This window comes from Labrus mixtus, chromosome 2 (assembly GCF_963584025.1).
Source record: "Labrus mixtus chromosome 2, fLabMix1.1, whole genome shotgun sequence".
Lineage (NCBI taxonomy): Eukaryota > Metazoa > Chordata > Actinopteri > Labriformes > Labridae > Labrus > Labrus mixtus.
In genome coordinates this window covers 7,673,919-7,701,772 of record NC_083613.1, presented here as the reverse complement: position 1 = coordinate 7,701,772, position 27,854 = coordinate 7,673,919, and the positions used below count along the sequence as shown (strand labels likewise).

The following is a 27,854-nucleotide window of genomic DNA, read 5'->3' as shown; positions in this document are numbered from 1 at the left end:
TTAATTTTTAGAACTCAAGAACTCACTTGAGCTGACGTTGTGACCGTGACCTGCCACCCTACTGCCTCGGGCATGCCTCAGGTAAAGTAGGAATGCCGCAGAGTTTTTAAAAAAAAAAATCCATCACCTGTGAATGATGCTCCTCAATGTTTGCCTCTCACACTTTATCTTTGTGTGTGTTGCCTCCCTCTCAGCCGGGTATGAATGGCATGGAGCCTGCGTTTGGAGAGGCCTACGGGGGACACAGGGGTCTGCTGAGCCCCTACCCCCTGGCCATGTCGCCACAAGGGGGCAGGACAGAGTACGACCAGGTGAGTCGACACGCGTCTCACAAGTCCCATAGCTTATTTTCCCTGCTTTCCAAATTAAATCAAACTATTTAGTTTTCCATTGCTCTCAATTTCAATCTTCCGTTGCAGATAATTGTAAACAGAATAGCAAAGCATGACCTGCGTAATCCAATATTTGTATGGACATTTTTCGAATTCATACATATTATACCTGTAATAGAACTATGTCAGCTGCCCAATTGATCAGTCAAGCTGTACTTAAGACCTTCAAAGAATCTGAAATCTTCGACTTTCATGACTTGTTATTCTGACCCTTAAACACAGGTTACAACTTTCACTTTCATTTCTACAATTTCCTCTACTGAACACCATTAGCTCAGAGAAGGGTTGTCAGGATACCAGAATTTGATGTTCACTATGGCACTAGGAAAACACAAACAATATCTGTTTCGATACCATGGCAACAAAAATAAACAGCACCCCATGTCACACCTACCCATTCACAGACCGATGGCAGAGTGTAAAGTGTCCATCAGAAGTAACTAATCCTATTCATACACATGCCGCCGATGAAGCAGACGGAGCAACTTGGGGTTAAATTTCATGCCCAAGGACACATCGGACATGTTGCTGCAGGAGCTGGGGATCAAACCCACAACCTTCTGGTTGAGAGACAACCGACTCTACCAACTGAGCCACAGCCTCAGTTAGTTCTCAGTTATCATACTCCAAAAGAAGTGTTTGTATCAGCACTGACCCTGCCTTGCCTGTATAATCAGATTTTGTTAGGCTGCTGTGTTTGGGTCATTTCTGCGAGTGTCAATCATTGTTTCAGCTCACAGCCAACACTACGTGGGTCTAGACTGGAATACAACACAGCGACGAGATGACTTCACTGTCTTTCTCCTCTGCTCTCTGTCTGTATTGCGACAGATGCAAACGTAACTTGTGCATCTGTATGAGACGCAAAGAGACATGACTAACCATTTGTATTTGCCGACATGTGATTTTGATCAGTCTGTGTTGCTCTATGGGAGCCACAGGTCTGACAGAGGGCGGACAGAGAGGATAAGGCTGGACTGCATACAAACAAAATCTCCCCAGTTCATAAGAGTGTCAATGCTGCAAAACAATTTGAAAATGACATCTTATTCTCTAGTTTCACGCTTTGTTTATATAAGCAGCGCCTTCTGTCTTTTCTTCCACTCGTGGTCACTTGACCCCAGCTGCTCTTTCTCTTTTGTTTGTGCCAGCTTTGCCTTGATACTGTAACTCTTCTTCTTATTATTGAAGAGAGACATTCAAAAAGGGCCATCTGAGTCTGTCTTAATAATACTAATACTAATTCTAAAATCTATAGGCCTACCTGTGAAGATAACGTGATTATCCTGCAGTTTTTTCACGTTTAAATAAAACTCCTGAAGCTAGCAGGCTGCAGGGAATGATGAGTTTAATAATAAACAGCAGGCAGATATTTTATCACTGAACTCCCTCTGTAATATTATATACATATATATATATATATGTGATGCAGAAGTGTACAGTATATCTCTATCTTATAGAGCGTACTCCTCATGCTGGGCTCCCCAGCATCACCACGGAAACGGCCCTTTGAGTTGCTAAGCGACCTGGTGGATGATGGCGGCTTTGGTGAGGACCTGCACCCAGAGCGCTGGGACGTATCCGCGCTGGACGAGATGGCTCGCTACACCAAACTGGGCCTCGGGATGGGTGGGGAGCTGCTGGCCTGCTCCGAGGAGGCAGTCCTGATTGGCCGCTGGGGGAGGAGTGGGGAGGAGCAGCAGCAGCTGCAGCAGGAGCAGGAAGAGGAGAGGAGGAAGAGGGACGGACACACCACACCCACTCCTGTCGACCAAGATGTCCAGGCTGTAAGGAGGGAGGAGGCGGGGCGTATCTCTGTTTCCACGACAACAGAGAGGGAGCTATGTGTTGCAGGAAGTGGAGGGCAGGATGAGAGGTTGTCGAAGGAGCGTACAGTGGAGGTGTATCAGGTGGAGCAGCAGGAGGAAGAGGAGGCGGCACTGGCATCAGCTGCAGGTTTGTCTCTGGAGCACTGCAGCGAGGAGCACAACTACTCCCTCAGCAAGGGGGAGGAGCTAGGGGCAGGGGCCGGACACACCTCGCCAAAAGAGGAGGTGCGAGCTGTGGAGACGCAGCAGGAGGTGCCGGGAAAAGAAGAGTGCCAGGCTAAGACTGAGCAGGATCTTGAGGAAGAGGAGGAGCAGGAGGAAGAGGAAGAGGGGGAGGAGGAGGAAGATGAGGAAGATGAGGATGAAGGAGAGGAGACTGCAGTGGAGGCTGAGCTCTCCAGTTCCTCGGAGACCGAATGTGGTGAGTTCTTTCAGATTGTCTGTATGAGTGTGTTTTGGGATTGTGTGAAATGTCTCTTAATGTCATCAAATACTGTCTGTAACCAGAGAGTGTTTTCATATTTGAAAGTTGACAGTTTCAGTCCAACTTTTAAGCAGCATTCAGCTGGTGGCTTCTTAAAATAATCTTTTTGTCTTGGCTCACTTTCAGGCAGAAATGGCAGATGGCATTATGTTTTTTTTGCCACATTCTTTTGAATGAAATCTTTACATCCAGGAATGTCTCATTAATCCTATGGCTCTCTAATGTGACCAAATACATTTTTCAGACTTTTATCTCCATTAAAACTCTCATGTTTTATTGACAAATACTGTACTTATCAGATCAGTTAAACCTGCAACTTTTCCCATAGCTGATTAAATGTTGGAGCTATTTTTAAAAAAATGTCAGAGGAATTATGTTTTAATGTTGTTTACCACATTTTTAAAAATACAATATCTCAAGAATACCTTAAAAGTTGGCTCAAATTTTTACACTGAAAACAAGATAACCTGAGTCAATATTTTTTGTCGAAGATCAAGGTCAATGCGACCTCCAACCACCACATTTTTGTCAACACAGTTTTCCAGTAACACCTGGAGGGAATTTTACAACATCTGGTCGAAATCTTTATTCCATTATCTGTACCAGAAAATGTAACCGTCTGTGAAACGTGTGGACAATCTTTCCTGTATTACACCTCACGTGAACAGAGGTGTTTCAACCAACATTTAGAGTATAGTTCCCAAAAAAGAAACAGGACTTGAGTGATTACGGTTTTATTGTTTTGACCAACTTTAAGTATTCGGTAGTCTTCGTGTTATTCAGTAGCTACCTGTAACCACAATGCTCATCTGCCTTTGTTTGAGGATTCAAGTGTTACAATACAGATGGATGTTTTAACAGCTTCAAAAACGACATGAACACGCAGACAGTTGCATTAAGTTAATGCCTTGTTGCCAAAAACATTTTCTCTTTGCTCAGTATTTATTTTTTTCCCATTTATCTGTTGTTGATAAATACTGTAGTTACTTGTGAGAAGGCTCTACTGATGATCACATACTTTTCAAAGAAACAGAGAGATTGAGAGAGGCATCCTTATTGTGGTTGAACCTCTCCCTTTTAGTGTGGTTAGGCCGTCTTGTCCTGCCATTTTTGTTTTTCATATTTGGTCCCAGCCATAGTAACACTGTTACCCTCCTGTGAGAATAACTGATGTACATACTGCATCTTAACTGGCCCGAGGAAGCAAACAACATTAAGGTGGTAAATCCTAGTTCAAGGTCCTCACTTTTTTGTTTTTGTTTCATTTCAGAGCACACTGATGATCTACTGGTGTGCTATGTGACAAACCAAGTCATTGAATTTGTCACCTTGGTTATCTAGAATGATTATTATTTATTTGGTATTTCAACTTTGTCAGATAAATATATAATGTAAATCACCATTACTGTGCTATGTCTGTGTTATCATCCTTTAACCCTCTTTCTGTGCACTCACACACTGGGAGGATGATGTTAACTGTCACATAAAACCATTTTATTTCTATGTGAGGATGGAACGTCAAACCTAGATGAGAAACTCAATAATAGACTGCTTCCTTACTTATTGACTAAAAGCTAATACACCCACACTTGCTCCTTGTTAATGTGGATGTGAAGTCCTCAGATCAGAATCAAACATTACGTTGTGTTTCTGACAACCTGGAAAAAGTTGACCTTTTACAATCATATTTTTCTATTTTATTTAGCTAGAAATGTATCCAAACCTAACCCCTTTAACTTCTCAAAATATTTCTGTTGAGTTTCTCTGCCAGAATTTGATTTTCTGGGGAGTTTTGGCAAAATCAAAATACAAAATCGTTTCTATATTTCAGCTAGCTCGGTTGCAGCTGGGCTAGGGTCCAAGTATTTCCTCGAGGCTTCACAGTCCTGTGATAAGTCTTTTTTAAGTTGTAGGAAAGTGTTTGCGTTCAAACCGAGGAATACACTGGCAGTTTAAATAATAAGTCCACCACCTACTGTCCATATTGTTATTGTTGATGTTAAGAGCAGAGTAACTGAATGCTTTACTTCTGTATTCTGGTGTATTTTATGAACCAGTTTGTCATAGAACTGTCCTTGTTTTAAGAGGATAATCATTTTTTCTAGGATTAATGTCAGGCTCTTCCTGCATGTATGTAAAATGTTAGCCGTACATTCTAGCTGATTTAAATCATCTTTCACATGGTTGTCTGATAAACATGAAAGACATAGACAACAGGTTTTCTTCAGCTGTACTCTCACAACACACAGATTTACAAATGATCCATATTTCTATTCTAGTCTGTTGGGGCCATTGGCAGAAATTCACAGGGGGCCCCTCCAACCAGCATTCATAACCATTATGTCATAAATGATCTGACATAGACTAAAATAGCATAATATGAACTTTAAAAAAGGTTTTTATAGATTTGTATACATTAGCATTATTTTCAAAACATAGATATAAAGGACAGTAAAACCTCTCTGTCCACTTTCATTGACAAATGTAGGTTTTCACGGCAGTAATGCATGCAGCAAGAGTGAGTGCTGTGAGATCGGGCCAGCTTAGGGGGATCCTACTGTCAATGAGCCACTGCTGTGGCTGTGTCAGACCTGGGGGGCCCCCTACTGGCCTGGGGCCCCAAGCGGTTGCCTGCCTTGCCTGTTGACAAGCAGCACCCCTGAAGGGGGATTCACTTTATAAATTTAAAAATGCCTTTTTCCAAACCATCCTCGGGACAGGAAGCGGTTAATTTGACCTGTTGAACGAATCCTGACTTTATAACCTTGAAGTCTTAGTCCTTGTCTCTCTCTCTTTGCTTCAGCAACTCAAATCAAAAATAAATCACTGGAGTGTCCCTTTTTTAAATGTAGTTTTAAGATGTTCTGATGAAAAATACTAATTTAAAGGCTTGCAGAGGTTGTATACATTTCTTTTGGATGTATTCATCAGAACATGAATGTTGATGTCGGCTCTGAGCATCACATCAGAGCTTCAATGTCAGTGGTGACTTCATGTCCAGACCAAGGTAAATAAATCCACATGTATGATAGATACATGTAAACAGACTTCACATCAGTTTGGCTCTGTCTGCCTCTGATCAGCCCCGCTAGATAAACAAATCTCAGGCGTCTTTTAGTAAGGTAACAAAGAGGTTGCTGGCTCGCTCTCAAAGACCGGACTGGGTCACATTTCAACAGTCGGAAGACATCGATGTCTCTCTCTATTGTTGCAGCTATTGTTGTGTGTGTTTCCCTGGACGAGCTATTACATTAAGCACATTCCAATCGAAGAAAGTGTGTGTTTGTGGGTTTAACAATTCAAAAAGAGCCAGGGAGCAAAAGACAGAGAGTCGAGGGGAGGGTGCAGACAATGGCGTCTGCTGCATACTTGACCAGACGTCATATCGTTACACAAGCCCCGTGTGACGGTGTGTGTGTGTGTGTGTGGTTTTGTGTAAAACGAGGGCAGCCCTAGTAGAGGACTTCATGGTTATTTACTCTAAGTCCGATGAAATCCCCCTTACATTTTCCTTATTAGCATCGTATGTTTTTGTTCTTCAGCCCTGGTGAATGTTGCAGAGCCGTCTAGTCTCTGCTCCTGCAGCGGAAGCTTTCCACGTTGTATTATTGATGATGCCATAATTCACGGCTTCTGCACGGCTGAGGCTAATCTTTAGTGACAGGTTCGTCTCTGGTGTAGGTGTCTGCTTGTGAAGCAGCATACATGCATGCAGTTGAAGATGATGGTGGTTTTGTCATATGGACATAAAGGTTTTGTTTATGGATTAAGGTTCACAGCGTGCGTTCATATCTGCAAACGTAAACATGAAAACCTGTCAGTTATACTTATGTTCCATCCGTTGTGTTATCATGCAGGGCATTTCTCTTTTATTAAATACATTTATATGTGGCTGTCAATGTTGTCCACCCACGTAATAGCTGTTGAGAGTTAAACACCGGAAATATTAATATAATGACCTCGATGAAATATTTGGATCATCGCCATGCTGACTCTGTCGTAGGCTCAAAGCTTAAGGGATTCTGATGCAACAACGGCATCAGATTTAATTTCATTTATTATTCTGCCATGCTGAGAAACATTTTGGAAAAACAATAGACACAAGAAAACAAAAGGGTTTTTTTTTTTATAGCTAGAACTTATCATTTTATCAGAGGTGAAATCGGGCAATGTTTACAAATTTGCAACATTAAAGATTTTTTTGAAGGAATCGAAATCACTCCCTCAACTCCAGGAATCAGTCTAATACTTTCTCAGGGTTACAGAAAAAAATCATTGAACCTCTAGAGTGGGGCCAACTTTGTCATCTCAAGAAAAAGGACACTATTCATTTGTGTTATGAAGACATTATGACTGAAACAGTCTCTTTTATCCATGTCAGTTCTTGGCTTGCGTTCAAAGCATTAGTTGCTGATGAAACTGAAAGTTTCATCAGAGTGAGAAACTGTAATCTCTGGAATATGAGCGAGATGTTATGAAATGTGTTTTCATCACAGGTCAGTCAGAGTTGAAACACACTCTTTGACGGCTCAGCGGCTCGCTCCTCTCCATGTAGTGATTTGTGTTTGAGTGCAGTGCGCGTCGCATTGAAACGGAAACAGACGATAAGATCAGACATGATAAGAGAAACAGAGCAGAAGAGAAATAGTCATTTTCAGACTGCTGACAGTAAATACTTTCTGTGGTCGACTTTCGCCCGAGTGATGTATCTCTTGTGGGCTGACAGAAGACAGAAATATCTCAACCACTATTTAATAGATCAGCGTGGAACTTGAAGAAGACATTCACAGAGAAGGAATTATTTTAATGTTCTTCACCCTCAGTACTTTTCTAGACATTTTTGATGCATTTTTTTTCTTGTCTTACCTTCAAACACTTTCCTGCCCAACACCCTGTAACTCCACCTTTTTCTGGCTCCACATTTAAATCGTTGTGTAGATCAGTGGTTCTCAACTCGTCTAGCATCAGGACCCATCACCAACACCTTCCTGAAAATCATGACCCAAATGTCTGATATTTGTCAACCGATTTGATTCATTTAATGTAAAATTGTACAGTTTTTGCAGTTTGCAGCTCCCGTCAAATGTTTTTTTTTTTCTTCAGACGATGCAAAACATCAGGAGCAATAAACTGAACACAGCAAACATGTTTAAAAAAGTGCTTGACAAACTGCTTGAGACCAGGTTTTCTTCCAGGCACATGCTTTGCGACCCACTGAAAACAGATCTGTGACCCACCAGTTGAGAATCACTGGTGTAAATCATATTTTGATGGTTTGTAAGGATTATTGTATCTGAAGCCCACCCCAGGGCGAGTCCTTTCATTTAAGTATCTGCAAATATCACAACTCAATATTATTTTCACAGATAATACAGATGCTCAATTCAAACTGCAAGTGCATTCAATATTTAAAAATCTATAAAGTGTAGAATTTTAATAATTGAATGACCCTGCAATGCATTAGGAAATCTTTCTCTGCATCCAAGATGTATCATTTATGTATTTTTATTTATAACAAAATAAAAAATGACAAATGAACTCTGTTATCTGTTTGACCTTGTCACTGTCTACTGTCTACTGTTTGCTATTAAAAAAGTATCCTCCAGTGGTTGCCTTTCTGTGCAGCCTTTTACTGCGTGACCCCAATGAACTCATCATCCATTTAATATTTGCTTTTGTCGTCTGTGCATCTTTTGCACATTTATATAAACTGATCTGTTGTAATGCATTTGTGTTGTAATGTAGCAGTATATGCACGATCATGTAGCATTTTTTCCCTTTGTTGTTCTCAGAGTGTAAACATCTTTTATCAGCAATCTTCTCATCATTAAAATTTGGTCCACTGCACTGAAGTTGTGGAAAGAAAGCTTCCAATGACTTGCATGTTTATGTTTGACACAAAAAGCATTGTCTTCACTTTACTTGCATTAGTTCTCAAACTAAAGATTCTGCTGCATGGTGTGTGGATTTGTTTCCCTGCAGAGGCGGAGGCCGAGCCGGTGAGGCAGTCAGGCGAGCGCCCGTCGAAGCGTCGATGTTTCTGGGAGTATAGGCGTGCTCGAGAGTCGGTCACGAAGAAGAAACTGGGCGGAGACGTGCACTGGTCTCTGTCCTGGAGCTCGAGCACTCTGCCCAGCACCCTGTACCGCAGAGAGGGTGAGAGGACTACTGCTTTATCACTGTCTTAGTGATTAAACATGACTTTATTGTCTATGGTTGTAAAAACATGTAATCAGAAAGATAGATGAAAAGGTATTGTCACCTTTAAACAGAAAGAGGTGGAGCTGGAATTCAAAGTCTAAAGATCTGCTGGTTGGCGAAGCATCAGAAGTCATTGAAACGATACAAAGAAGCTGAAGTGTCCCATTTATTTTCTGTCATGTGACACACATCGCGACCCTCCGGCATCTGCCCTACATACAACTTTCATGTCAAACTCACTTTCTTGATAAGTGAATCTGACGTCAGGCACAACAGTAGCTTTGCAGCAGTGTTGCAGAAAACAGAACAACAATATTGTACAACACACCAGCATCACACAGCTGCTTCCTCATAAATGAACGCTTGACATACTTGCGCACTCTGAAACGGATTATTCTAACATTTCATTGATGCATTAAACTTTTTGGATGGCATTGTTGTGGCTGCACGATTTCACCAAAATACAAGGATATACCAGACGTCTCTTTCATCTATTTACAAACATTTCTTGATGACAAATCGTGGTTTATGTTTGGGGACCTTGGCAAGAATTTTAAACCCAGGCTTTATTTTGGCATGTTTTGGCATGTTTTGACGTACAGGCTCAAAAGTCTAGGAAATGACCCAGCAGATGACGTGAGCCAGCTTACTTAAACAAGCTGTAATGGATGTAATGTAATACCTGTTTGAAAAATGCTCTGGCTTGAAGTGCGTTCACTAAGCATTCTTGTTTTTGTGCTCACCGGTTCAGGATGTTTTTTGACTAAATTAAAAGCATTGCTTCCAAGACTGAAACAGTTTTGTGTTAAGACAAATGGTTTTTTGGGGTTTTTTTTAACCACAGACAGCCTATACATCACTCTGTTCAAATACACCAGACTCCATTGACAAACACTGTAACTCAGCCTGACAGAACAAGGATATGCTTGCTCACTGCTGGCTCTATCACTGTGTTCGTCTGAACACTGTGTCACTTTGGGCTTTTAAATGATGACTTCAGTTCTTCATAGTTTTTTCTTAACACATAACAGCACAACAAAAACAAGATGATCAACATTTTGACAAACTGAATTGTCTTCCTATTTGCACTGAGGATCTCCTATGTCCCTTCACTCAGTCCTCAAACACTGCTTGCTGTTCGCCAACACTCTGAACAGGGATCAAGCAGCAGTAACATTTATCCCATCAGTCTGCTGATCACATGTTGTGGTGGGGGGGTGAGCCAAACAGATCACGGATCAACTGTGATCTGTTGCACCTCTTCTCCTTACTGTATTGTTATGATTAGAAACTGAGAAAGGAAACCGAGCCTGTCTGTGGTATAAGAAAAACACTTTGCATTACAAGAATATGTTACAGCATTAACAATTTTGGAGCGTCAGGGGGAAGCACTCAACACTAGCAGTTCCAATAATGTTGTTCCTTTTATTAAAAACGCAAGGCACCAGATTTAGAAATACTACAATGCCTGTGTTAAACAAAGCTGATTGGTCCAAACAGTGTTTCCCTGCACAGCAGAATATTTACAGAGAGCACTGATGGGACTATTGGAGTTTCTATATTTTTTCTGTTGTCCTTGTTCCAGGCAAAAAAGGACGCCGCAAAGCTCGAAAGACGGACGCCAGCGACTTGACACCGAACCCGCAGAAGCTTCACAACATCGGTGAGCAGCTGCAGAAGCTCAACGCTGCCATCGACGGCATGGGTCCAGTCAACGACCTGCCCGCCATGGCCCGAGCTCGATCCCGTAAGGAGAAGAACAAGCTGGCCTCCAGGTACCCGACTCCACTTTACTGTCCTCCTACGTCTTCTTCACGAAGCCAGCGCCTCGGAGGCTTCCTTTATCGATTGCATGAGGCATGAGTGGGCATTTCGAGGTTTTTTTTTGTTTGCATTGCATCAAGTGTTGTATAGTAGAATCAAATCCTGCAGGGCTCTATGGGTTTGAATCTTCAGTCTTTAGCCTTGTTTAGATCACTTGACAAGTACTGTGTGTGATGCTTTTAAAAAGTTGACCTTCGAGGAGGTTACAGAGAGGCTCCAATACATAGAGTACTATTCATCTTGAATTTGAAGCATGGTTGGTCTGAAGTAAGGGAAAACGCTCTTAAATCCAATGTCTCACATTTTTCTGTGAGAGTGTTTGGAAGCATCTCATTTCAACTCTTCCTCTCAGTGGAACCACTGTAACCACAGTGGAACAGTGTACCCTTCTGAAGATGACCTTTAAAGTCCCAGCCTCTGAGAAACCTGCCACAAATAAGCTTTTATCTTCAATTTACATCCAAAGCTGCCCAACAGATATCCCTTCGGATGAAATACAACACACAGACGATTCTTAAAATGTAGGTCACGAGTGTGTTTTAGGGTTTATTGCTTCTTCTTCTTTTTTAAAATTAGTTTACCTTTTAAAGATGAGTGTGCTGGAAAAAATGAAGGATAAATGAAAGGAAACGAGAAAGGAGATGAGATGGATGGAGCAGGATGAAAGGCTGAATAGGAGGAAATCAGGGCAGGATTTAGGAGGCAGACGAGGAGTTGGATGAGGAGGGTCATACAGAGTTCATCCGTGCAAGAGGGAGAAAAAGTTGGAGGAAAGGACATTATTACATTGGATGTAAAGAGGAGGGGGACTCTGTATATCTTATTATTCCAAATATATGAAACATGACACAAACATTAGACGGACGTTTTAGAGGGAGGAGGTTATTAAATAGAAGGAAAGTATGGTGTACTTTTCCTCCTCCTGTAATGTGACTGAGTTCATGGTTTCATTTAATATGCAGGAATTTCAGCTGCAAAGAGTCACATCTTTTTTGTTCGGTCACACTTGTGGCCGCCTGAGAAGAGGTCACAGTTAGCAGCGGGATTATCGTAGCGCCTCCAGTCGCTCTCATTCCTTTCTCAATCTCGTTAAAAAACAATCGACCCAGGGCGCTCAGGTGATGTGGAGGAAGAGGATTTGCCTGAATATTCTGACGAAGAGCAGTTAGATAGGGGAAGATTTCCTGTCCATGTGACTAGACAACCTTTAAAAAAAAAAAAAAACATTTTTACTGGGAGTTATATCAGGAGAGGGGATATCAGATAGTGTCTGTGTGTGCTGTACAAAAAAACATACTTAAACATATTTTAGCTTAGCTTTAAGTTTAAATGCAGAAGGAAAATCTTAAGATTTAATCAGCCACCAATTAAACTAAACAGTGTTTTTTTTTCCAAAGCATTTAGATGAAGATGAAGATGATAAATGGCTCCAAAAGCCGCGCCGTTTTCCGGCCTCTCCACGTCAAATTAAAGTCGTCTCTAACAGCGAATGTTGTACAATATATGTTAGCGGTATTGAACACTTCTCCTGCGTGGTCCCTTGATGGTCCAAGAGTTAAATATCTCTGCATCTTCAAAAGAAGCTTGAAAACCCACAAATAACCTCTAAACTACCACTCCTCTTCCAAGAATAATAGCGACCACAACATGCTCTTTCTTTCCTTTGATCCTTCCGAGGCTTTTTCCATGCTGTGGAATAAAGCCTCTGCAAAATACACAGATGGGAATTTAAAAGTATATTGTGCATTAAAAATAACAATAAAACATCTTTAGGACTTAAATTAGCACTTAACTTGTGCACTGGAACTTTTTTTTTCTTCTGACCAACAGTGACTGCACACGTTCAGTCACATCAGTTCCAACAGTGCCAGGGCCGTGGGAGTGTACTGTGCTTGAGCATGGTACGGAGCACTCGTACTATTTAAACAAACTGGACTCTGTTGGTCGAACGTGCTTGGGCAGGGTACAGATTGCCTAGTGAGAGTGCGTCCCAAGGGGCCGGGTAATTACTTAATGGAATTTCCATGATCTACACATTTGCATTAGAGGCTGAAATATAGACATTACTTTGTGTTTTTTTTTAATGTCTGATTACCAACAGTCTTGACAAAAATGTAAAAATATTTCTATCAGCTTTGACATATTATCTAAATATTTAATATCCTGCTCTGCTTTGGTATGAAATGTTCCACAGAAGAAACTCAGTATGGTTTCGAGTCAGTCACAAGAGGGGACTTGATGTTGGCAGAAATATGATTGTTATTGAAAGTACGAATAGGTGTCAGTGATTTCCCCACCTGTCGGTCTAAACTCTTGTCCAAAGCAAAATGTTTGACTTTTTCTTAACCTTTAAACTGAATGAATTCAGTCGTCTGTCAGCGACCTCCCAGCTGACGCTTTAAATAGCCTCTTTAATGATGTCCCTGTGCAACATGACAGTGACACTGCTGTGCTCATTCTGACTCATCCTTTCCCTTAAGACACATTTAGCTCTCAGCATGTGATTGGTTGTTAGGTTTGAGTTAAGCAAGCGGTAGAAGGGACACCTGTGAAAATCCTAAAGACAACAAACAGCAGCCGTTTTCAAATCCTGAATTGGTGAATATGTTTATCCTGCCCTGCTGGAAGCCATTGTTTTTCTCTCCTTCAGCACGACAATTAAATCAATGCTTGGTTTAGGTGATCCATCACAACTCCTTTTAGGCTATTTTTGGTTCTGCATCGAGAGCGGGCGCTTTTTTCTAAACCTCTACATTGATTTGGGAAATTGAGGGAAAGAAGGTAGAACATAAAACATTTTATTGTTGATTGGTTGGTAAATCCTTCCTAAACCAGCAAGGACTGTGTGTATGAGATAATCCAAGGCTGAGAGGCAACTTTTCAACATGCCGAGAAACAAAGAAGTCAAACACTGCTGGTCTGCAGGTGTGTTGTTTCCTCAAGTTTCCTTCAGCTGACTCACAGCCGCAAGAAAATAGAAACTCTCTGCAGGCTAAAGAGAAAAGTACCCACGAGACGCATTAATACTTAACATGCATTGATTGATTCATTCCCTGCTGTCGTTTTTTAAAACTCCAAAACGCTGAAACACAAGCAGCTGTTTCTCTTCAGAGTCATGGAGTCCAATGGTTACTGAAAAAGGCGATAGATGACGGGAGCCTTCCAGAAAGACATCCTCCACTCATCGTTCTCCAGCATCTCTCAGTGTGAACGTGCGGGAACAGAAATAGGATAACATAGAGAGGAGGAATACGAGAAGAGAGTTTCCTCTTACAGAAGAATGACGGAGCTTTCTCTATCTCTGTTTCAGGGCCTGCAGGCTGAAGAAGAAGGCCCAGCATGAAGCCAACAAGATCAAGCTGTGGGGGCTCAACCAGGAATACGGTCAGTACTGCACATGTCTGAGTCCTGTTTGGAGGATTTCTTATCTCTTTACTCCAACTGAAGAATAACATCTCTCCCGCTGATTCAGACATCTGGCCTTTATTTAAAAACTGGTTTAGATTGAAATCAATAAACTTAAAGATGCAGTGTCTGACTTCAAATACAAGCTGCGACTTTTATGAATATTTGTTGGTGTTAAGTTTGTGACAATGACAATTCACAAATCACGCTTTAGCTTTCCAGTCAATGTCCATACTTCATTTTTTTTATTTTTTTTATTTAACCTTTATTTAACCAGATAAATAACCCATTGAGATCAGGATCTCTTTAACAAGGGTGACCTGGCCAAGAAGGCAGCAGCACACGTCATAAAAATCATCTACTTCATCTACTCTAACATCAAAAACAATTACCCATACTTTAATAATCATTACCTTCTAATTCATATAACCAATCTAAGAGTGATATTATGTAGTCTTACACATCTTATCAACATTCTCAGAACTGTCATGCTTCACACCCAATCTCGTAACCTATCATTTCTAGTTCTAACCTATCATGGCTAAAAAGTGTCTCTACATGTGCTGATAATCAAATTGTAATTTGATTATGTGCAAAAAAAAAAAAAAAGCACATACCAAAGTCAGCCTGAAAACTGTGTTTAAAAAGACATGATCTAATGTGCTCGTACCGTACATCTACACACTCAGCACACAAACCTTTGATGTCTCAGATAGACTCCTCGATACTCGGGCCATGCATTCACACTATTCAGCTTATCAGAGAGTCAGACGTCACATTAGCTAGCAGCGATGACTGAGGAAGAGGGACACATTCAAATATGATTGAGAAAGACTTCGTGTGAAAAATAATCACTTTTGCTGTTTGGAGTTATTTGGGATTTGGGAGAGACAATGTGTTTAAAATACTGTGACTGCAGTGTTCCCCCAAGGTTGGAGTTGTAGCAGCGGAGGTGAAGTGGAACAATGTTTTTCTAAAAATGATTTTCTTTAAAATAATTATTCACATTTATTAGAAATTATAAACCAACAACCACCCTATTGTCATCACCTTAGATTTAGAAGTGGAAGTCTAAATAATGTTCAATGTACTTGAGTGATTCTTTTTTATTTTTACACTCATACAATCATTAAAGCTAAACTCCCATCAGAACCTAATCGCTCATTTCTGCTGTGGTTCTTATTTCTAATGCAGAAGATGAAATGTAAATGAAGCAAAAACAGAGCTGAGAAACCATATTTTCAACATCATTTTAAAGATGCTCTATTGAAGAACGCTGAATATCAAAAGATTGCAGGGAACACATAAGTCTGAAAAGGGTGACTTCACCTCGTTCCAGATAATCAACACCTTTTCTCTGCCAAATCTTTCAGCTCTGTCCCGCCACCACCCTCCTCCTCCTCCCTCTCCTCCTCCTCCTCCTTCTACTCCCCTCCCTCTCCTCCTCCTCCCTCTCCTCCTCCTCCTACTCCCCTCCCTCTCCTCCTCCTCCTCCTCCTCCTCCCCCTCCCTCTCCTCCTCCTCCTCCTCCCCCCTCTCCTCCTCCTCCTCCTCCCCCTCCCTCTCCTCCTCCTCCTCCTCCTCCTCCCCCCTCTCCTCCTCCTCCTCCTCCTCCTCCTCTTTGATTCAAACAGCGACCAATTTCCTTTTGAACATTTTTTTTTTTTCATCCCATTTTCAACATTCCAGTCATTCCTCTGCCCGGCACAGTATTTCAGTGCGACGGCTTAAGTTGTGGCTCCGGCAATAAGAAAAAAAAAAGTGTCCCACTGTCGGGAAGCCAAAACACATGGCGCTAAGCCGCACACATAAACTGAGCTTCCTCTCTCCCTCCTCTGACTCTTTCTTCTCTCTTTTTTTCATCCCTCCCATTCATTGCTCTCTCGCTCTTTGTCCTCTCTCTCTCTCTTTGTCCATGACTGTAATTTGCAGCTTCTAAAAACAAGCTTTAAATTCTAAGCGGCAGATTCAACAGGGAGCTTCAGACATGTAGGAGTTTGGTGCCAGGCCAGTGCTCTGAAACCTACTGAGGACTGCTACTAAAGACTAGTTTTATCACTGATTCTGTTGGGTCATATATCCTTCATACCAACACAAATCATAAAATGAAGTTTTAAATGTTATTATTATAACTCTGTTTACTGTTTTGGGAGAAAAAGTCATGTTTTTATTCCATGCTTTTCTTCCCACAGAGAACCTGTTGGGCGCTCTGCTGCGGATCAAGGAGGTGATCCGACTGCGGGTGGAGAGCAGCGAGGAAGAAGACACGGATGAGCGAGGGATGACCCAACGCCTGGAAGACATCCTCCGAGAGTCCAGCGGTGAGAAACACAGACACTCCAAATCTTATTTATCATCTGCATCATTACTGCTTCCATCTGTTCAAAACATGGGTTAGGAGCTTCTTGTTAATATTAGCATGTTATTTATTCTCCACTTGTTTGACTTTAGTATTACTTTATCTAACAATAAAAAAAAACAACAATCTAGTTAGTAAACTTAGATTATTAGTATAAAAAATTGGTGTTCCTGGCATTTAAATTTTTTTTTTCCTGAGGCTGTAGATTCTCATTTACAATGCAGGGTGTCCTCGACTGCTGATACAAATCACTGGCCGAGGGAAGAGCGTTATTTCTAAAATAATAATTAAGTTATAAAAACAAAAACAAAGAATGCAACATTACAATTCACTGAAAGAATCCTGTAAAGTTTGTGTGTCTATAGTCATGTGTGTTTTATAAAAGAAACCCTTATTGGAGAGATATTTCTCTCTTTATCTTCTCTCAATCACATGTTCAAATGTATTTTCATGACACTGCAGGACCTTTAGTCGCTGGGCGGACCAAAGACTTTGTGCAGAGGATTCTGGCAGCCAGCGCGGGGGGTCAGAACCAGCAAACCAGCAAAGACCCCCCGCAGGGAGGTGACGAGGTGGCGGGCTAAACCTCAACCAAGTATCTCCCTACACCTTCTCCTACTTTGTCGTCCGCGCCTGCCCCTCCTCCCTGCACCACCAACAACACATGAGAGAGCAAGAGCAGGTGGATATGTTGGGAAAGAAGAAGAGGGGGAGAAAGAGGAGGACGAAGTAGCCTAAACAACATGGGAGTAAATTACCACCCTGCTCCTCCTGCTGGCCCTTCAAACAGCAGATGATCTTCACCGCTCTGTCTCTGCAGGCTGCAGCAAAACCACCAACACCACCAGGCCAGAGCTGCTGCTGCTGCAGCTGCTGCTGCTGCTGCTGCTGCTGCTGACGTCTATGTATTCTGTGTTCTGTCTATGTATGTGTTTGAGTGTGTGTGAATGTGTGTGTGTGTGTGTGTGTGTGTGTTGGACATGTAACATACTGTATGAGTGTGTATAGTGTTCCTCTCTCCCTCTGTGTGCTGTATTCGTATCCCAGTGTGCCTATGAATAGACATTGCACTGTTTTGTAGTTGGTCGTAGTTGCCGGCAGGGGACCTGTAGTGAGGCGAGGGCGAGGGGGCATTTGAGGATAGAGGAAGTGCTAAAATAAGGAAGTGGGAGGAGCCCAGGCCTGGAAGACAAAGACGCAGTTATATGTATGTGTGTTTTTTTTTGTGTTTTTTTTATGTATATTTGGCTGGGCTCCTATAGAAGCACTGCATACCATTCTGATTGCATCGACATCTGAAATGTCAGTGAGTGTTGTGACATTCAACTATTGACGGAGTCCTGATGCCAGACCAGCTGTTGATGGAAACAACAGCCTGTTTGTTGTTGAAAAAAAGTCCCTGGAGCTTTAATACACTCCCCCTTGCTCGACCCCCTTCCCTTGAACTTTTTTTTACACCCCTTCAAAATGTAAGCAAAGTTAAAAATGAAAGAGAAAACTGCACCTTAAACCAAACTGACCAAAGATAAAGTGACACTGCTGAACCACTCGGACACCAAAACCTCTCACTCGCTTCAAATGCTGCCAACCATTAACAAGTCATTTTGTTTTGAGGGAAAAGTGACTGAATATTTTTTGTTTTTTACCTGCGTGCATCCTTCAAGGATGACATTTGCAGAATTCCCCTCACATTAATGCACTACTGCCCCGAGAGGCCTGAGAGAGGTGTGACAGACGTGGGATGACTGATTCGCTCAGTCCTCTAGCTCTGCAGCCTGGTGCTCCTTTCAGCTTATCTTTAGTGGCTTTATTTCTACCCACGAAAAAAAAAAAAGGGATGTGTCCTCAATGCCTTCCCAGAACCCTCTCCTCAACCCCCCTGACCTGATTATGTAGCGCACCTTTCTGAATTGCAATGACAAAAAAAAAAAGAGAGAGAAACACCTTTTTTAGGTTTAGAAAGCAAATAAGTTTGTATTTTTAAATGATTTTTGTTTTTTGAGGCGATGCCAGAGCTCACACAGTGAGCGTCAGTTGTGAGAGTTTGAAATCTGCCTTTGTTCTTGTGGTCTTTGCCGAAGCTGTAGACCAATCTGTCCGTGGTCTCTAAATAATGGACATTAAAACAAGTCAAGGACCCGTTGAATTGCACTGTGGTAAAAAAAAAAAAAAAAAAAGAAGCAAAGAAGCACCTTCAATGGGCTTCAGATCGTCTGAAAGAGAGAGAAAAAAAAAAAAGACTCTTGGCACCTTCGTGTAGAGACAGATATTATTTGAGAGACTTGTTGTGCCCGCCTGGTGGTCTCAGTTTGTCTCTGTTTGGTGCTACTTGTTGTTGAGAAGATAAAAAGCAATGCAAACCTGAGCAGAGGCATCAGGCAGTAACTGCTGACTGGGTTCTGGCCTGTGAGCACGTACTTTTGTAATAGGCAGTTTGTTTGCATAATGACGCCTTTCTGAAGTGCCTGGAGCTTAAAGCCACAGGGACCTGTGTTATTATGCCTGATCTTGAACCCTATTACAAGTTAAAATGTAACTCATGACTACTGCTCCAAGATTAGCCTCACTTGACTTAATTTAGAGGGAAAAAAAGTGCAGGCCTGTGTTAGGTTCTTTCACAATCTAAGCCAAAAAAGTCAACCAAAATGTTTTCCTTCATATTAAAACCTATACATGGAAACAGTAGCTAACACCGGTTTCTGTGAACATCATCTCTGGGAATTATAGAAGTAGAGGAGCGGCTGTTAGCTAAGCAATCCCCCTTTTTTTTTTGTTTTTCAACCTTGACAAGCTCCCGTCTGGGCTGCGTTCCAAAGCTGCTGCTCTAAAACATGCTGCTTCCCCTCCTATGGAAACTCCATTTCCTGTTTCAAGCAGGCGAGGATCAGTTAAACTTAAACTCTTCACCTCCTCAAGGTCTCATTCATGGTCATTTCAAAGCTGTGGACACCACTGTTGTATGGAGGTTTGTCTTGCTCCTGTATAAGTTTCTGTTTCCTTCTGATTCTGGGAAATGTTGCTCATGGTAGTGTGAGCACTGAACTGTAATGTAAACAAGAAAAGAACTAGTTCAGCTGGAAAGGATTCATCTCAGTGTCCTGCTGCTGGAGAACAGAGCTGAAATGCTCTGATGCTGAAGACAGATAGTCTGTGGCTATGCGAGGGAAGATGCCTGATGCAGCTGCAAACGTCTTTGTTGTCACTGAGGCTTTTTAAACATCACCACAGAAACCTGCTCAGGATTTCATGCGATCGTTTTATGATACAGAAAATTGAGGGTGACCCAAGATAAGTTCCATTGGGGCAAGTAGAAGAAATCCACTTCAGCCTCTTGCCGCTGAGGAGAAGTGATTGATTCCTCCCTCCCTCTGCCCACTTTCTGTCGAGGCTTGGGAAGGCAGCGACGCTGCCAGCAGAGTCACAGGATCTCCCGCTGGCAGCTGCCTCCTTCTCATGCCCTTAGACAACAATAAAGACAAAGAGAGGGAGCAGCTGAAAACAAATATACATACCACTGGACTGTAGAACGATGTGCAGCAAAGGATGCACAGTATCATTGGCAATTGGTCCTATGTTAACATTTGTGCCCGTATGATAAGCCGATAAACTGAACTTTAACTTAAACTACGACTATAGGAGCAAGTGGATATTCCAATAATCAAATGCTATTTATTTCAGATTAAGCACACAGAAAGTGGTGATACTCACGATCAAAATACAACATGAAATTAATATAGCATGCTTAACACATAGACTGTATACAAGAAGTTGACAAAGCCACCTGATCACTGTTTAGAAGCCTTGAAGGTAAAATATGCTTTCAGAGTAAATGTCCTGTAGATGTCGCATTTTAACAACAGACTAAAACTAAACACTTTCCAAGCAGTCCCTCTTCTGTCCCTTAGAGCACCGTCTGAGGGACGGAGGATTGTTATAACTGAGTTTTGGATTTAGACAGTCGCCATAGTGACCATATTTGGACAAAAGCAAAGTTTATAAAGAATGAAACTAGTTCGATGTTAATCAGTTACTCAGAGGATAATTCTTGCTAGTAAAAGATGCACATTTGGAAAAAAAGAATGGACATACTTGAATGACGGGCGACTCAAAGAGTTTCTCAGTGTAACTGAATGCTCGACGATGTCTATTTGACTCTAAACGGGAACAAAATTAAAAATCATGCTGTATTAAAAAAAGTCCAAAATCCAGGAATTGAGACCATAAACTCATTCTAAAACATTGACAGTGATTAGAAGAGAAGAATTGTTTTTTTCTAATACATCTTATACAGTCAGAATCATGTTTGCAACCGGTGGTGTCGCCCCCAGGTGGCAGGTGTATGACGGTTCTCGGCTCAACTTTAAAACTCAAGAGGCTACCTCCACTTCTTCTGTACCGTCTGTGTTTAAACATGTAACCTACATTTGGGTATGTTTCTTCTTCTTTCTTTAGTAATTTAATGCGTACAACTCAAAAAGCAATTTACTGTATATTTGCATCTGCTCTTATAGGCCTTGACAAAATGTCTCTGCATTAAAACGTGTTGATTTCACTAAAGGAGAGACGTGATGGGCTCTGGAGTTAGGTGGGAAAAAATGTATATATCAGTTAAAATGAGATGTAAAATATGGTCATATCAGATCCTAAGTGGTGCATCCCTGTGTACAACCCGTCTGTCATGAGTGAGGACGAGGGTTTTGGGGTTTTAGAAAGAGTCCACTTTGAATACACAAGTTTTTTCCTGATGTTTGCCTCCTTCCTCCAGAGTGTTGTTGTGTAACTCAGAACTCCATCTGCTGTGTACATTCATCTATAAGCCAAAAACTGAAGAGAAATCTGTTGTAACGCAGTGAATTCCCAACACTGAGCCAAACAACAAACAGGACATGATGCCGGATTGTACGCAACTAGTGAGCTCGTAAAAGGGCTTCTAACAACACTGTAGCATTATTTCTCTTTTTTCAAAACAACAACATGTTGACACTTTTGTATCATGGCATATCCCTTTAACTGTAAAGCTTTAATGGGGAGTGGCCACTTTTGGCAAGGCCGCTCGTCTCTGCTCACATTCCTGACTCAGTTTCCCCGAAAAGTCTCTGTTTATGAGTACCTTGAAGCAGCAGGGGAGATATGAGAGGGGGGAAGCTGAAATGACCCAAAGATGTCTCTGCTGATTGGTCACTCTGTAGCTGTTTCATGGTGGACTCTACAGCCTGAGTTGACTAAAGGACGGCTGAGATTTAAAGAAAACAGAAATGACCTTCTTAGCCAGCTCTGACCTAATATGGACGATGACTTTGCATCAAGTGTGCAATTCTTATCCGAATGACTTCCTCGTTGGGTGTCACCATCTGACAGAGAATACACAGTCCTGAAACATGTCTCCTGCTGACGTACATCCGGGCTCTTTCAGAGGAAGAGAACGTCTGGGGACAGAAAGAGATGGAGTCAACTTAGCTGTTGAGGAAACGGTGACAGCTTGAAACTTTTAGAGCACTTGACATGAAATAAACACAGAAGACATTCAGCTCAACAAGTTGCTTAAATGTCTGCTGTTAAATAGAAATGCAAATGAAGAAACCTTTTTTTTGCCAAATGAACTCAAATTAGTAAGCAGCTGGCTGTGGGCTGTGAATAATGATCCCTTTATTTAGAGGGAGAACATCTACATTTGGTTTTAGCTCTGATACGGTGTTCATCAAACAGGGCCCAGTGTTGCCAATATCCAATAATGCAATACACTTCTAAATTTATATTAATAAAAATATTTAGTATCTGAAACAAAAGTTCAACATTCTCAGAAAATTGACTAAGGAAAGCAGTCAATAAGCCTAGCTTAGCATAAATGCTGACATTTTGGAGCCAGGCATTTTTCAAGCATGACAAAATCCAACTATAGTTAAAGTTATATATATTTTTCCAATTTAAACTTGGCAATTTATTGTAAAAGCACCTTTCCTGACATCCTGTCAGCAATAATTCAATGAAATTCTGCAAGTAAAGAACATTTTTGTGAGGGGTTGTCACAGGCCTTGAGGAAGCCTTAGCTAGCGAGCTTTTTGCAAAAAAATGGCAGAAAAAGATAGTTACAGTCAGCGATGACAACTCTGTGCTGCTGGTCTCCTCAAAGTCTCGTTTGGACTCATCCTCCACAAAAAATGAGGTCAAGCTTGTCTACATATATTGGACAAGGAGTGGGCGTCTTTGGCATTTCCTTGGGATACGTTCACAATTTGGCTTACTCCTGCTGATCTCTCCGAAGCTGCCTACCTAATCTTTCAAATGTTTAAAGTTTGATTTGTTTTAGACATTACCTTTCTTAAGTGTTCACTGTTTCCCTGGAAACCAAACCGTGAGGTCACTGCTTCAGGACAGAGCAGGCTAGCTGTTTCTTTTTGCTTTCAAGAAAGTTTTTGTCTTTATGCTAAGCTAAGCTAAACTTCCCCTTGCATAAGAATGGTTTACATATCTCCATCTAACTGATGGGAATCAGCAAACAGATGATGTAAAAATATATAGTAAAATCCTTTTGAATGTTTTTAGACACTAACTCCAGATCTACTAAGGCAGAATGAACACAAGTGTTCTTCTTAAGCAACAAACAATTTTCACAAATTTGTAGATACAAAACAAAGAAGTCAGGCTGAAGTTTAACACTTCATAGACTTTAGAACAAAATTGGGCTGCAAGTGTATTTTCAACATGCTTTCTTTAAACTTCACAAATAGATGTGAAACGACTTGGAAAGTTTTCTGCTTAAAGAACGTTTACCAAAAAAAAGTTGTGAACCATGTGCTGCACTTTGAAACCTTCAGCATGGGCTCTTAAGAGAATATAGATGAACTGATTGTTATTGGCGTCCTGATTGGCTTGAGAGGTTTCACATTTTCAGCTGCCTGAGATAAATCCTGCATCTGTGCCAGAGCTGGCATGCTCCGCATACGACATTCAAAGTCTAAAATAGTTGAGTAGGATGTATGGAGAAGGGAGGCTGTTGACTCCCCTCCCTCTCCTCCTTCCACATGGAGGCGTTGTGGAGCAGCGGGGTGAATTGACCCATCAGTAAGACTACACCGGTGGGACGTTGCTGACCTCCTGGTGGCCGTCCCCGCTCTGCTCCGGTGCTCACATTGTCAGAGACACTCGGGCGTCTCTGGTTTCAAAGGCGAAGGGCCCGCGGGTTAGTGAAGGCTGGTGGGGGTGGGGGTGGGGGTGGGGGGACAGCACTTAGCCCCGAAAACCTTTTAGTTCTCCTCCTCTGCCTTTCACACTTCGACAGCTGCAAAGGAGAAAGATGAGGAGGTGGAACAGTAAGGTGTGCGTCTTGATGCTGCTTTATCACTAACCTGGAAACCTTCATCTGGGACTCTTCCAGATGGAGAAGGTTTCATTGAAGACCTGCGGGTCCACATGAAGTTTTATCAGTTGTAAAGCTGAGGTGTTGGATGCTGGCTTGAGCTAGCTCCAGTTTATACCCCTAATGTCTTATATCTGCAGAGCTAAGCATCGGTCATTATGACACATAAATCTCTGGTGATCTTTCAAAAACACCCTGAAAAATACAGTTTCATTTACCCACGTTTTGCATTAATAAACAACTATAACAAAAGGAAAGTTTGGATATTCTACATAAAGAAACCAAATTATTTTCATTTGTAAAAACACATTAAAATGGAAATGTTTTTTTAAGGGTCTACTCGTTTTTCCTTCACTGTGACTTCAATGCTCAGTATTTTAAGTTTTTTTTGTTTGTTTTTACAACACCAGAGATTTTAATCACTGACGCTTAGATCTGCAGCTCAAATGTAAAATGATCAATGAGTGACATCTGAGAGACACTCGCTGCTTCAACTAAAACAAAGTCAGTCGTTTCTGTCGATGTCAATGAGTCGGTTGTGGATGCGAGCGAGTGAAAAAGGACTCAAACTTGATGTCATGAATACTTTGATGTTCAACAGAGACATCCTGTGGCGTCATCACATCTCCGCTGGTTCTTTAACCTGGAAACATGTTGAATGATGGGAGGAAAAAAGGAAAGTCCAGAGACTAGAAAACATTCCACAATGCCATGTCATATATTGTACAGCAACCCTGAACTTCTCTTCTCCCCCGTTTCCTCCCCCCCCCCTCTCCGTCTGTCTCTCTGTAACCAGTAATCATAATACTACAGTAATACTTCGGACCTGTTAACACATTAACACATCTTTATGTACAACTCCGTCAGTAAGTAACCTTTAAGAAATAGTTCAAAAAAACGATACAAAAAAAAAAATACAAGAAGTGCCGTACAAATAGAAGCCTAATATTTTTGGTTTTGGTTTTGTGTGAGTGTATTGTACACCTGTATAATGTATATTTTAATATTTATATGCAGCTGTTGTATTAAAGTATATTTTTAAAATAAAAAGAGGCTCTGTTCCTTTTCAGCTTGGAGTGTTTGGGGACTTTTTTTTTTCCTGCAGAAGGTAAAACTGATAATTGGAGATTAAATAAGAAAAAAAAAACTTTAATTGCAAAGTTTCAGTGTTAAGCAGTGTGATTAATTTAAGGTGTTGCTTTGTACACATCTTGCAACACCTGGTAGGTGTAGAAAACGGAGTGATGCATTTCCACTGTGGGATAACAGTTGGTGCTTGAATTCTGCACAGCACCCCCTACAGGTCACACACACACACACACACACACACACACACACACACACACACACACACACACACACACACACACACACACACACACACACACACACACACACACACACACACACACACACACACACACACACACACACACACCAATACTACTGAAGGGGTGAAGTTGAAGATATGTTCTTTGGAAGTTTTGGTGTGAAATAACAGTTTTGGTTTTACAGGCTGCAATGACACAGCAGATTCTGGCAACCTGAGCAGTCAAGAAATACACTCAATACCTCCTATTTAAAGGGCCAGGCACCCACATAAATCTGTTTTAGTGACAAGATTTGTATTTACAGAGTGCTGAGAGAGCAAAAACCTAGTGCTTGACCCCTACAGTGATGGGAACCGGGAGGCTTAAAGATCCACTTGCAGGCTCCCTTGAAATACGCTCAAAGTTATTCTTAGTTACCACCTTAGTTACCCTAACAGGGACTCCCTTAAATCAACTTCATTAATGCCACCTTTATGCAAAGAGGTCACCCAAAGTAGTACACACAGCAAAACAGAAACACGCAAACACAGAAAAAAAAGACTATATACAATTTTCAATTATGAAAAAATTACATTTCAATAAAAAATGTAAAAAAAAAATCAATCAATAGTGTTCTATACAAAATAATATAAAATAAGTAGACCACCCAACAGTTAAGAGGAAGAAAAACAGGTACATCTCACTGACACTTAACGCAACACAAAAGGAACATTTCAAACTTGCTGGTAGAGGACTTTAGAGAACTATCTGAACTCTGATGTGGAATGGACTCATAACTAGAAGCATTGTGTCGAGTCAATAAAATGACACCTAAACGATGGTCATGGTTCGCAATTTATTGTCTTCTTGGTGGTATTCACCTTAATTTTAGTGTAATGATATCATGTTTTAAATGTTACCCAGACAATGTGTACATTTTGAAAAGCATTGTCCTTTATGTCTGTATCTTCAGGCTCTTGAGTGTACATGTGCTACTTGTGCATTTATAAGCAATGAGTTGGTATAGAGGTAGATACAGAGTTTTCTGAATCTTGGACCAACAGTGCAAAATAACAATACTCTAAAGGACTCAGAAACAAACAAGAAACACTCAGTGAGTGTAAGATAAAGAAGAAAAGAGAAACATTGTATCTCTGATGGGAGTGGTCTCTCCACTATGATAAGATCTCATCCCAGTTCACCACCATATGGTACATATTGAGACAACCATCTCCACCACCACTAACTTCAAATGAAAATGTTCTGTCAAAATAAGCTTTTTTTTCATCTCTTAATTGGAGTCCAGAGACTTTAAGAATGAGTGCCCAGACTTATTGAGGCACGTGTTGGCCCAACACCTCACTGAGACACTTTACGTTCCTTTCATTTGTCAACCGTTCTGTATTTCTGGCTCAAGTATTTCTCACATCATTAAATTCACACAACCTCAGTGTGCACCGTTTTCTTCAGAGCCCCTTCCTAAGTGGAAAAATCCCTGTGGTGGCAGAAATCTGAAGGCAAGGCAGTTTGTAGCAGCTCAGAAAAATCATTTCTAGTGTTACTCAGTTATTCGCACAAAGAGAGACAGAAGCAGCTGCGTGAAAAAGAAAAGTGGAGAAGTTGAGAGAGAAGTTGCTGTCTTTCTCACCTCAACAAAACACCCAGCATGAAGCGCCGTGTGAAGTGAATGTGAGTGCTGGATTGTTGGTTTTGGAAGCTGACAGACGCAGTCCTCTTTAATCTTGTGATAGAAATGTGTGTGTGTGTGTGTGTGTGTGTGTGTGTGTGTGTGTGTGTGTGTGTGTGTGTGTGTGTGTGTGTGTCAGTGTGTGTGTGTGTGTGTGTGTGTGTGTGTGTGTGTGTGTGTGTGTGTGTGTGTGTGTCAGTGTGTGTGTGTGTGTGTGTGTGTGTGTGTGTGTGTGTGTGTGTCAGTGTGTGTGTGTGTGTGTGTGTGTGTGTGTCAGTGTGTGTGTGTGTGTGTGTGTGTGTGTGTCAGTGTGTGTGTGTGTGTGTGTGTGTGTGTCAGTGTGTGTGTGTGTGTGTGTGTGTGTGTGTGTGTGTGTGTGTGTGTGTCAGTGTGTGTGTGTGTGTGTGTGTGTCAGTGTGTGTGTGTGTGTGTGTGTCAGTGTGTGTGTGTGTGTCAGTGTGTGACAAGCTCCTCACTTGAAGTATACAGATCAAATTAGAGATAATAAAAAAATCCCAAAACGTGGGCGGACGAAACCAAAACCATCTGCAAATCTTGACAGTTCAGGATGTAAGAAGAGGAAAATATGTTGTTTCATAATGAGTGTTGGATGACTCCTAAACGTAATCTTTAATCTAAACCATCAATATGCTCTGGAAACTATTTTTCCTTCTTAAAATAATCTCAAGTATCACAAAATCTCCATCAGAGGATCATTTTAAATGTTCCGAATATTTTTTTCTGGATACTTAAGACCTTCTTATGTCTGGCCATGTTTGTGTTAAAACTGAAGTATAATCAAAGATTCCTGTAAATGGATCTTGTGGTGAGGTTGTCCTCTCTGAGATCAAATCAGTTTTAGACCTTACATATTTTCTGTATTTTAAACTGTATATTAGAAGCCTTAAGCTGGAAGTGACCATGTTCGGGTAAGAGGGTGGAGCTGCTTGAGAGAAACATTTCTTCTTTTTTAACAAAAATAAAAATGTATGTTATTGTTTCAAAC

The 27,854-nt window shown here is 41.3% G+C and overlaps 1 protein-coding gene across 2 annotated transcripts in view; it reads left to right on the top strand.

Moving 5' to 3' along the window:
- The window catches only part of LOC132983098 (CREB3 regulatory factor-like), a 60,959-nt gene that overhangs the window by 8,840 nt on the left and 24,265 nt on the right, over positions 1-27,854 (top strand). For both annotated transcript variants that reach the window (XM_061049352.1, XM_061049348.1), the window contains 8 exons: positions 12-81; positions 195-311; positions 1,853-2,642; positions 8,688-8,861; positions 10,492-10,681; positions 14,041-14,114; positions 16,328-16,456; positions 16,957-19,486. In XM_061049352.1, coding sequence (XP_060905335.1) covers positions 73-81; positions 195-311; positions 1,853-2,642; positions 8,688-8,861; positions 10,492-10,681; positions 14,041-14,114; positions 16,328-16,456; positions 16,957-17,078 — 1,605 coding nt within the window. In that variant the 5' untranslated portion in view covers positions 12-72 and the 3' untranslated portion in view covers positions 17,079-19,486. The remainder of the gene's footprint in view (positions 1-11; positions 82-194; positions 312-1,852; positions 2,643-8,687; positions 8,862-10,491; positions 10,682-14,040; positions 14,115-16,327; positions 16,457-16,956; positions 19,487-27,854) is intronic.